At 34.4% G+C, this 12,600-nt stretch overlaps 1 protein-coding gene across 8 annotated transcripts in view; it reads right to left on the bottom strand.

Annotated features, from left to right (window-relative positions):
- The window catches only part of Zzz3 (zinc finger ZZ-type containing 3), a 107,657-nt gene that overhangs the window by 53,418 nt on the left and 41,639 nt on the right, over nt 1–12,600 (bottom strand). For 4 of the 8 annotated variants that reach the window (XM_047529433.1, XM_047529485.1, XM_047529445.1 and 1 more), the window contains 2 exons: nt 10,756–10,909; nt 3,925–5,480 (listed from right to left, as the gene is read on the bottom strand). In XM_047529433.1, the coding sequence (XP_047385389.1) occupies nt 3,925–5,429 (1,505 nt within the window). In that variant the 5' untranslated portion in view covers nt 5,430–5,480; nt 10,756–10,909. Of the gene's footprint in view, nt 1–3,924; nt 5,481–8,007; nt 8,074–10,755; nt 10,910–12,600 lie in introns of all 8 variants that reach the window. The other 4 variants (XM_047529467.1, XM_047529475.1, XM_047529453.1 and 1 more) reach the window with 3 other exon arrangements.

Raw genomic sequence — 12,600 nt, 5'->3', positions numbered from 1 at the left:
TGTCTACTTTCAAACTGTCATGTCAAATGAGAAACTATATGAAATTGCTTCGTAGGTTATGAAGCACAATAGAGATGTAAAATTATCTGTGGCAGGATGATTCCTCTAGTGCTCTCTCTAAGGAAATCTAACCCTAGTGGAGTTTTCCTGGTCCCTTGAAAGAAATTATTTTGACCAACAGTAAAAGCAGATTCTTAAAAAGCAAACTTATAACTGAAGCTATTCAAGGCCTTTCAAATAAAAATAATGTTGCACAATGAGAATTAAGTGGCAAATGACCAAACCAAATTTTCACTTGAAAACTTCTCTAGTGATTACCTTTCTAAAGTGAAAGAAATGCTCTGAACATTAAAGCCCAGGATCTAAAATCTTCCATACCTGTGCTTCTTAGAGCTGGAACTTCAAAACTCAAGAGATTCATTTCAAGGATTCTGATTCAAAATCAACAAAAAGTCAATTCCCAAACAGAAAAAGCAATCACAATTAGGTAAATGATCTCAATCAAGCAGGCACTCTAGGCCACAAAAGGAGTCACTAGGCATAATCTAACTTTAAAGGAATCTCTCAACCCTGAAGATCAGAGAGCTTTGAGAGAAAGTGTTATTTCTTTTGACCTTCACCCCCAAATATCTATGAAAGCATGTCTGCTGAAATAATACACAGCTGGAATCTTGCCACAGAAGGTAACTATCTGGTCCATTTTAATATCTAAAAGCATAACATTGGCAAATGTGTTAAAGAGAGATGGCATCTTGAAAGGCAACAAGGTAAGTAACCAGAATATCTGCAGATTCATTTTCCTGGCCTATAGCCTAATTTACTATGTACTGGGTTTAGGTTAAGACTCAACACACAGTATCTTTTCAAGCATTTACAAGTCATGAGATGACCTTATATGTGATATCCTTGCAAATGAGATGGATAAATTAAAGGCTAAATGCCAGGAGAGAAGGCTGCTGGTTAAATGATCACTGTTAGTTTAGAGGAAAATTCTAACTGAGTAAAATAGGCCCTCCTGCCTCTAGATAAAGAATTATGCCATGCTTGGTATTTTCTACTATAACCTATTTTAAAAACAGCCTATCAGGAAATACTACTCATTCCCTTCTAGTAGAGACACTGATATTTAGTCTGGACAGTACTTAATTGCCAGTTTCCAAAGATAATTATCTAGAGAACTTTTCTATCACGAGGAGAATAAGGAAAAGAAAAATATTTGACAGGGTATGTATTAATGCATGTAAATTAAAGTACAATGATCCATTGATCCCAAAAGCCTTTCTCTTGTTTTAACCCCAAATGGTTTTTAACATCATAAACTTTTCAAACTGCTACAATCTTGAGACTTGAAAGCACTAGACAGGTATCATACTGCTATTTAACAATGGTAACTTAGGTAAAAAGAGCCAGCATTATATCCAGTTTTCTCTGGGCTATAGACAAAAAGCACAGGAATGAGGGTATGGAAGAGGAGAAAGGTACTTTAATGAAAGAAATTATATCTGATATGATCAAAAACCCTCTCCCAATTTTCCTAACATCATCTCTAACCAATATGCTAATCAAGATGCTACCTCTCCATCTCACTGGTCCCAATTTGCTTCTTTGAAAAAACAAAAGTTAAAAATGAAGGATCAAACTGTGCCATCTTCAAAAGATTTGAAGCATGGCAAAAAGGTAAGAGTGAGTGGTTGATTTTCCCCCAAAGTTATCCAATGAAGTATTAATTTGATAATGTTGTCCAAAGCAACTAGCATACAAATTCCAAAGGACTCTGCATATTCTAAAGAAGTCATGAAATCAAATTGCTCTAATCTAACAATGAACATGGATGAAGATAGAGTATCACCTTTCAGTGGTGTAGCCACTATCTTTAGGTAATTGTTTTGTGGGAACACGTCCTTCAGAATCATCATCAGGAAATCTCTTACAAAACACTACAGTGACTATTAATGAAAAAATATTTTCCATATTTTTCATGACCAGTAACCAGAAAGACTTAAGACAATAACTCTTTTGGAAACAATGAAAAGCAAATAAAAAAAACAAATAAAATAACATTTTGTGGGACTGGGGATGTAGTTCAGCAGTAGAGTACTTGCCTAACATGTGCCAGTCCCTGGGTTCCATCCCCAGAATAGGAGGAGCCAGGGGAGATGGACTTTGCGTAAAATTCACAATCTTTAAGACAGGTGTGGTGGTGCACACCTGTAGTCCCAGCTATTTAGAAAGCTGAGACAAAGGATCACTTTGAGCCCACAAGTTTGAGACTAGTCTGGGAAACAGCAAGAACCTGTCTCCAGGGTGTATGTGTGCGGGGGGAGGATCATTTTTGGAATTTTTGGCACTTCCTCAAGGTATTTGTAAATAAACAACTCTAGTTCTAAAAATTGATACTGTATATGAACAGTAATAACTTGATTCTTATTTTAAAAATTTCATTTATACAATTAGTGTTTTTCTATCTCAAATTGGACTTCAAACATTTCAAATACATGAGATTCCTAAGATTTTTAAAGTAAATTTTTAACTCTCAAATAATATGATCTCTCCATTAAATCCAGTATTAATACTATTTTAAAAGCAAACAAAAATATTTTTCAACCAAGAGAACTATTCTAAAAGGCCATCAAATTACCCTATACAAATCTGAATCATCTCTTATGCATGGTCAAATATGTATTATGTCCCATAACCAGGATTTGATACTTTGATCTGAACATAATGGAGTCTAGCAATTGTCACAACGAAAACACTACAAAGGTTCCTCAAAAATCAAAGCATTTTTGCACAGTGATACAATCTGATTGTGATATAAGTACAAAAGTCTACCATTTAGAAATAAAGTAACTGATTAAATAAGTTTTTCTGTCCTTGATCACAATAGTTATGATGAGCACTTTTTGTTATAGTTTCTTCGCTTCTTTTAGGATTATTAAGACAGAATTAACTCCAATTCACTTGTGTTACTTTCCAGAATACTTTAAGTCTAAGCAAAACTAAAAAATGTGGACACAGAATTCTTTATTTGGAAAAGTGCCTTTTTAGTAAAGACTAAAAAGTGATGACATTTTGAAATAGCCTTCCCTTATATTTACATCAGGAAAAGTTGTGTCAAACATTTTATGTAAAACTAAAGAGTAGATACTAACTCTTGCTAATGTGCTAATAACAACATATAATTATCATGGTATTAACAGTAATACCTACTTCTCTAAGTCACAGAAGTCAAAGATAATGCATAAAGCACAATTTTTAAATCCAAACTTAACTGTGATTTAAATGTAAGCAACTAAGATAAAAGGATATTTATAGTTTGCCAGATTTCCCAAATCTGGATAACGTGTTCACACTCATTATTTGTTCTATACCATCTGAAGGCAGAGATTATTATATAAAACTCTACAACTATAAAACAAATTATATTATGATAAGTCAGGATGTTTTCATTTTATAAATTACCTTAGATGGTTTAAAACTTAAGAAAAAACAATGACACTATCATTCATGTTTCCACATGTCTTTTCCTACTGAGACATGTGAAATACCAGCAAAACTGTGTCGCCACAGGGAGGAGTAATAAAGTTAGTTTTAAAGTCTTTTTACAGGCTTTTTTTTTAGATTTAAAGAGAATCACTAAACTAAACTGAAAATTTTAGCTAAAGCATTAATTTTTTTTCTTTTTGTTTTGTTTTTTTTGTTGTTGTTTTTTTTGTTTTGTTTTGTTTTTTGGTGCTGGGGATTGAACCCAGGGCCTTGTGCTTGTGAGACAAGCACTCTACCAACTGAGCTATATCCCCAGCCCTAAAGCATTAATTTTATCTGTAATAAAAAAGTATTATGAATAGACATGTATGAATAAATAGTGAAAATTGGGGGAATAATAAACAAAGCAGAATTCATGGTTACCATATTTACACATACTCTTTGTTGTGTTTCAGTGCCACATGATCTGATTCAAAGTAATAAACATCAGGATCATCATCTTCCTCTTCTGTAACGTGCTGATTGGCACTCTCTTTGGCAGATGGCAAATGTCCAATATTAAGTCTTGTCTCTGAGGGTGGCTTACTTAGTCCTTCACTTCCATAATTTTGAGAGTCACAACATACAGCTTTTTCATTTTGAGAAATTTCATCAGGATTTGTGGGAGACTCACTTACATTATCGCTAACAGCTGCATTTGTTTCATTGGAACTATGATTATTCTCCTCAAATTGTCCATTTTCTCTGCAAGGAGAACCATTTTTAGTGGGACTACCTCTGGTAGGGACCGCCCTTCGTGGTGAAGTTCGCAGGGTATAGCGATGTTCTTGAGGTTCTGATAAAGACATCATTTGAGCTGAAACACAATCTAGAACAGACGATGAATCTGGTTCTCCAGTGACTGGCATATTCTCAAGATTTGTGTCCAGGACGTTACTGGTGTTTTCATTACACTGCTCTTTTGAGGCACTGCTATCTCCCACCACATCTACTTCCTCCTCAGAATCCCTTAAAGATGACTGAATTTCAGAAATGGGGCCTGAAGCTGGCTCAGTAGTCAGCTGATTAACATGTTCCACAGGCAGGCAGGTAGTTAATATTTTGTGGTCCTCCAACTTGACCTGCACTTCTGAATTTGTGCAAGGCACGTTATGGTCTATATAACTGTCCTCCTTCCTAATATCAAGGAACATTGATGTTTTGGTTTCTGAATCCCCATTTTCAGCTACTGATTTTTCCTGCAACACATAGGAACCAGAGCTATTTTGTTTAGTGTTCCCATCAGGCTGACAGTCATCACAGTTTATAATAGCTGAATCACTGTCATCAACACCATTGACAGCCAAATAGCCTGTGATTTCTTCAACTACTGCAGAATTAAGTGGCCCTTCCTCATTGAGATTCACCTTTTTAATTTCCCCTTTCTCACAATCATCCAGTATAAGACATCGACAAGCTCGTTTAGTCCCTTGAAAATCTGCATCATTGTCCACTACTGTACTCCTCTGTTCTACTGACTCCTTGTCTGATTTTATAGGTGAGTCTTCTTCTGAACTGTTGGGTGCTTCTGATCTAAGACAACGCTTAATTCTTTTTAAAACTGGTGATACTGGTTCTGCTTGCCTTCTCTCACAATTTTCTATGGCCTGCCTTTCTATATTATCCTTTTCTGAAGAAGAAAGTCCTCTTTTCCTAGGGCTTACCCATGATTCTCGAGTACTCTGCTGCTTTAAATCAGTAGTTCTTCCATTATTATTTCCTTTCTGAATTTGCACAGGCTCTGGTCTCTTCTTTGGTGATCTTGATCGTACTTGAGAATGAGAAGAGATTTCTTCAGGGTGAGCAATGCTACGATTCCTTAATGTTCTACCACAAAAAGATTCATCCAAGCCGTTTAACCCCACTGTTGATCTTGTAACACGAGTAGATCGGGAAGCAGCCATACTATGGCAAGTCCCTACAATACGGTCATCATGATCCACTCATTGGGAAACCTTCAAAAATGTAAACAAAATAATGAGAAAAAGGTAATAGTTAATATACCTAAAACAAAAGTATAAAGCCATAACTTTACTGCAAGTATAGCCAACATTAATAAAGTATAAGACAAAAAGTTCTTTTATGTCCAATAATGATATTAATGACAGCTAACAATTACATGCAATTATATGGAACAATTAATATGTGCCAGGAATCATTCTATATGTTTTAACATACATAAACTCACAATAACTCAGGTGCTTCTATCATTCCTACTGTACAAATGAAGACACTAAGGCACCATTTGAGTAATCTGTTCAAGGTCACAGAGCTAGAAAGTGGCATAACAGGGCTCTAGAAACCATGCTTTTAACCTGCCTCACTGTTTATCTCTCAAACAAGCACCAAGTACCCAGAAAAGATCTATCTTAAAGATGAGATTTCATCTTGGTTACTAAAATAATAATCTCAAATTTATATAACAGCTATCTTGCAAAAACTATTTCAATAATTTCTAAGATTCTCTCAAAACATTCCTATGAGATAGAAAGGCAGACTCTGCTCTTTACAATTCACTCTTACTAAAATACATTTCAGGTCAAATCTCTTCCTAACAACCTATTTGGCATCCAAAAAATTTTGATTATGGTAGAGTGTTTTTGTAATTAAACAGATGGAAAGAAATCACAATCCTAATCTATACCGACTAATACCAAAACAAAGCAAAGCAAAGTCTTCCTAATCTCCATAAGAGAAGCCATAAATCAGCAAGTGAAAGAAGTATTCTAAAAGCATAGAAGGAAATGGGAAAGAAGCCTCTGAGCAAATATTTACATTTAAGAGATCAGAAATATACACATAACCCCACCCTTTCCCTCTTTGAACTCCTGCGTATATAGTGTATGTCAGTTTTAATGGTTTGTGACATAAAACAAGTTTTCTGATGCCTGATGTTTCTAAGAGAGAAACATGAGGGATATTTAATAAAGCCCTGATGGATCCATTTGGATAAACTCTGCAAGATTTAATGATAGTTTCCAAAGGCTCCCCCATCAAGCACAATAAAGGAACTATTAACATCTCAAGTCTCCATTACCTACTCTTCATCTTTCACAAGATACTTTGCAACTTAACTGCAGGTTAGGTAGAGAAAGAGGCCCATCGTGGCCACAATGCAAAGTTCCAGAGTTTGCTCCTGGCTTTTGCCATCCTTCTACAGCCTCCCTCAAGTATAACCTTCCAAATGCCATCCTATCCCCGCCCCATGGCAAATCAAACACCATCTCTTCTTTGCCTCAACTAGAAGAATCTAATAGTGGAAAGGTCAGAATTACAGAAGACACAGCAACATGATACCACATACATAAAAGAAACATTAAAGGACATTATCTCTTCCTGCTGACACGGGGTGTAAGAAAATAGGATACTGTCTCCCTGTTTCTGGCTGCCTTCAAATGAATCAAGTGAGATAAGTGTCCTGAAATATGTTATGTTGGTTGAATTTTAGTTTTGTTTTAGAGTATGGCATACTTTCAAATTTTTAGTTAGCATATTTAAAAAATCTTACAAGATTCATAAAAATCAACCATGGAACTAAATTACCGTTATTCGTTCTAGATAATTTTGTAGCAATCAAGTGAACAGTAAGAATAGGGCACATCAATCAGAACTTAGAGAGTTACTTATAGTAAACTTTTACTGCTTGAAGATTCCTTACAGGGATTTGTGATACACCACAAATTTCTGCTTTTAATTACAATGAATTTAAGTTAAACTCCAAACGATGTTTTAAAAGAACATATATACTAAAAAATATTAAAAGCGTTTTGTTTCATGTACCCAGATGCAAAGCTATCAAATTTGAAGGTTAAATATTAAACACCTATATAAATATACAGATAAAACTAATAAGCAAATTTCATTGAAAAAAACCTAATGCAAATACCTTCAGTGTAAATTTGATTATATTTATAATTTATGGTTCAAAACTAATACTGACAATAGTAATATTGTACAAACATACACAAAGCATGTTAATTTTTACTTTTAAAATGCAAGGCCAATTAAAGGTGCAGAAATCTCTTAAATAATTCCAATAATAGGACTTCCTAACCCTTCCTTTCTTTCCACACTAATCTGAATAGAAACAATATCTGTCCTGTAGTACAACTTCTCAAAAAAAGAATATTTGTATTTTGGATGAAATAAAACTATTATTATTAGTACTCAAAATTACTTAAAAGTGTGTGTTTTGTGTATTATTATGAAATACCTATAATGGGGGTCTATAATATTTCTTTACCATTTCCATGATCACAATATTGAAACACTCATTAATGTAAAAGATTACACCTCTTTTTGCTTCTTTGACTCTCTAAAAAAATGTTTTTATTCCATTCAGCAACTACAATAAAGCCCAAATTTTAAGGTTCTCAAATCCTAAAATACTGGCATTTAAAGAGAACCTATTTAAAACAAGGATCTTTTGGTAAAACCCTTGCAATTCTTAGTGTAACCAGAACTGGGCATGATGGCACACACCTGTAATACCAGTCTCTTGGAAGGCCGAGGCAGGAGGTCAGTCTGGGCAACTCAAGGAGACAGGGTCTCAAAAGAAAAAAATCAAAGGACTGAGATGTAGCTCAATGGTAAAATGCCCAATGCTGATATAAATAAATAAATAAATAAAAATGAAAGAAATATTCAACTGTAACCTGAAAACCACCATCAAGAGAATCTCCCTTAGAAACTTGCTAAAAATGCAGAATGGGAACTTGGGAGTGTAGCACAGCAGAACACTTGTCTAGATTGCTGGAGGCCTAGGGTTTGATTCCCAGAACTTGGTGGGGGGAAGTGCCGTGCAGAATGTCAGGTTCTGCCCCAGACCTATCACTGAATGGGATTCCCAGGTGATTCATGTGTGTATTAGTTTGAGACTACTGTACTCAGACAATATTCTAATAATATAATCCATCAAGTTTCAAACCAAATTAGATTTACTTATAATATACCTTTATTTACTAGACACTAATTATTTTAAAACATTTATAAATAAAGGCATGATCCCTCTAGCTAAGGAAACTTTAAACAGAGGTCTATAAAAATCTTGTAACTTCAGTTAACACAGTACATACACTTAAGGTAATAAATTGTTAAAATTATGAAGAGCAGACTTAAATAAAAATTTAACTAATCTTTCCTAATTTTTTTTTTTTCTGTTTTAAGCATTTTCCTCATATCTTTTCTCTTTTGGATAAGCATATATAAAGGTATACATTATCTGTAATTATCTGATAAACTGAGTACAAAATTCAGTAAACAAAAAGAGACCAAAAATGTCTACGTTATTGTCAGTGTTGTTTTAGCTGCTGCTTTCCTCATTTAAGCTATAGAGCACAAAGTTATTGAAGAATACAGTAAAGAAGTTTGGAGCTCAAATTTATATTCCTGCTAAGTGGCTAAGGAGAAGACTTGATGAAAACCTTAGCCAGTATCCATTTGGAAATAGATATTTAATCACCCTAGTTTTAGAATTAAGGGAAACCATTAAGTTAACATATTTTCATGTGGAAAACCCAATCTATGAAAATCAGGGGGAAAAAACAATCTAGCAGGTAGACTGAAGGTTTTTCTGTAATCCACCAATTAATCAAGGGTGGCACTTTCTAGAAGATAGGTAAGAAAATGATCAATCACTAGAATTAAACAGACTCTCTAATCAGTCTTCTCCATCCTATTCCGTTTTCATTCTACCAAAGGGCATATTTACACTTAACCTGTCTTCTATTACTAAGCCCCAAATCCTACACCTAATTCTACAAAACCCTCTCGTTTTATTTGACATTGAACTGCAAACTTGAGTCTATTATGCCCAAATCTGACTACAAAATTCTGAAACATTACCAGCTATGTTTCAAATCATAAATTCCAGACCCTGTGATCATATTTGAAGAACTCTTATCAGTAAGAACAGAATAATAACTTTACCAAAAAAGGATCATATAATGAAATAACTGCTCCAGCTATTACCTTTACTTAAAAGAGAAATCTCAAAAAGCTATTTCAAAACCACTGCCTGTAACCGTTCATTCCTATTATTATCACTAAAGTTGTTACAGTTTATTTTGGGAATTGAGAAAATGGCAATCCTCTGTTAATACCAATGTTTTGGTTGATACTTATTTTAATATTCAGTTTTAGTTAGTGAATAATTTTCAGGTGTCTGATCATGATACTGGTATATACTCCTGTATTGAAACCAAAGGAAAAAGGAAAAAAGAACATGAGGAATTGGGAAGTGTCACCAACATGATTATTCTTCTATTTGCCTAGGACTGTTTAACAATGTTCATGCTATGCTTGCCAGGTAAGGTAGCACACACCTATAATCCCAGCAACTAGGGAGGCTGAGACAGACTGCAAGTTCAAGGCCAGGCTGGGGAACTTAACAAGACCTGTCTCAAAGTAAAAAATAAGTAGGGATGGGGATGTTGCTCAGTGTAGAGTGTCCCTGGGTTCAATATCCAGTACTGAAAAAAAAAAAAAAAAAAAAAAGTTCAGGCTATGCATCATACAATTCTTTGAAGACAAATTATCTCAGCTATGAAACTACCATATAAGGTTAACAGTAGGAGAGTGATACCTGGAGACCTACCAAGGCAGTTCAATTTAAAAGTTCTTCATATTCACCTCTTTTAAGTCTGGAAACTCTAATATATATTGTCTTAAGAAAATTCTTCCTTCTTCCCCATTAAAAGATAGAAACATGACAAATAGTTCCAAGTGAATACACACTTGAAAAGATAACCGAGGAGAAACAGAAGTCAAAAAATTTCACAGTGTTATCTGAAATACCTAGGGTGTCAAAAAGATAGGATTTTTGTGCCTTCCCACTCCAGTACTGGGGACTGAATCCAGTACTTCACTATTGAGTTATCAACACCTTTAGAAATATTTTATTTTGAGACAGGGTCTTGTAAGTTGGTTGCTTAGGATGGCCTCAATCTTACGATCCTCCTGCCTCAGCCTCCAAAGTAGTTGGGATTACAGTTGTAAACCAGAACACTTGACTCAAAGGTCCTTAGTTTAATGGTCTAGACATTCCAGAATACTGATGAAAAGAGTGGGAAAATATTTCATCCCTATAGCTCTTCCCTCCTCTAAATATCAGATTATAGTCGTCTACACAGAGGATGAAAATAGTTTGCCTGCTCAACAAAAAAATTAAAAAAAAAAAAAAAAAAAATCAAACTAAAGTTGTCTTCACTACTGCAAAACTAAATAACTTACCTGTACAACCAAAGATCTATCATTGTGGAAATATTATCTCTTTTCCATATATCCTGAAGGAGTTGAAGCTATGATCTAGAATAGAGCTTAAGCATCAGGGTTTCAGACTCTCAGCTTCAGCCATGGAGAATACTAGAAACTCTTAAACTCCTTTCTTTAAAATAAAATAATAAGAAAAGAATTAAAGAAAGAAATTAACTTATGCTAATAGATTTGCTCCTATGATGAGAGGACACAACGGATAATACAATCTCTTTATAGTGACATCTTTGGGGCTTTTTGGTAACTCTGTAGCCTCAGCGTTACTAAGAAACTAGAATAAGATTTTTAGAAATCAACAACAACAAAAAAAAAACCTCAAAATATATCAAATCCATATAACTCAATATTAGTTTGAGTCAAAATATGACTCAGTTCTTTTTCTAAAGTCTGTTCTAAGGCATTTTCTTCTTCTTTTTCTTATTTTTTTTTTTTTGAGGTGACCTAAAGATTGTCCTAGATAGGATTTCTCATATCAGAATTTATAATCTCTTACCCTTATTCTAGAGGATTTCCCAAATTTTGCATTCCAAGTATATAAACTTGGGAACTGAGCACAAAAACCATTTAGGTTATGCATTCCAAAGAATCAAGCAAGTCTTCTACACCTACAGAAAAATCTTCATACTTACTGAAGTGCTACAATACTCAAGAATTAAAGGAAATTTCTACTATTTTTGACTTGTAGATTTTCAACAAAGACAAAAATAGTAAGGATTTTTCCGGGCTGAGTACCCAGTTAGCCAGATATTTTAATTAACCTGAATCATTCCAATTCTTGGAACGGTCTATTAATTACAGCTTTACTAATGTGCTATGATATCCTTTTCAGAGAAGATATAATCTGGCTAAATGGGTTATTATGAGTGCCCATCTGCAGACAAGGGAGTACCAGAAAAAAGACCAGCAGATGTTTATGACCAAAAGTGTCACTGTATGGTAAGCATAAAACTACATATTCTTAAAGTGATACAACTTTTGGTGAAGAATTAAAATTTAAAGACTAATGCACTTATCAAACCTTGTAAAGTAGGGTTACTGCATAGCAAAAATATATTACTGTTTTAGAATGGAATACAGAAGTGTTTCTTCTCTTGGAGGCAGCCGGCTCCACCCACTTCAGAGCATTCTTTCCATTTTACTAAATAAAACTTACATGCTTTTTCTTAAAAAAAGGGTGGGGAATAGAGTTAATATCTATTATAATCTATTACATATAGATGTAACCTCTTCCAATTTTGCCTTGTGCTTTGAAAAAGCACAAAATAGGAAAATTGGCCAAATATAACAGTATACTGTTTTAACTTAGTAAGTTAAAAATTTTTCTAGCCAGGCACAGGTAGTGCACACCTATAATCCCAGCAACTGAGGAAGGTGAGGCAAGAGGACTACCAGCCTCAGCAATTCAGTAAGACCCTAATTAACTTGGTGATATATGCTCTCAAAATAAAAACTAAAATGGGCTGGGGATACAGCTCAGTGGTCAAGTGCCCCTGGGTTCAACCTCCAGTACCAAAAAAATTTTAATAAAAAAGATTAAAAAAAACCCAAACTTCTAAATTAACATGAGGAAGCACATGAAATACTACCAACTTAAAAATCCACTCTTTTATACCAAAGACTCAAAATGACAACTCCTCTGTACTCAACCCTGAAACCTATCACAAATATGACAAATCATTACCTTTTAAAGTGTGTGATGGTGTGGCACCCAACAGAGGCAAAGGTGACCCACAAATTAAAAAGTGTTTTTAAGCATACATGGATGTGCCTGTCCTAGCACTCTACCAAGTTCTAGCCAACAAT

Source organism: Sciurus carolinensis, chromosome 1 (genome assembly GCF_902686445.1).
Source record: "Sciurus carolinensis chromosome 1, mSciCar1.2, whole genome shotgun sequence".
Lineage (NCBI taxonomy): Eukaryota > Metazoa > Chordata > Mammalia > Rodentia > Sciuridae > Sciurus > Sciurus carolinensis.
The sequence above is the reverse complement of the archived record's forward strand: the minus strand, read 5'-3'. Positions and strand labels throughout refer to the sequence as shown.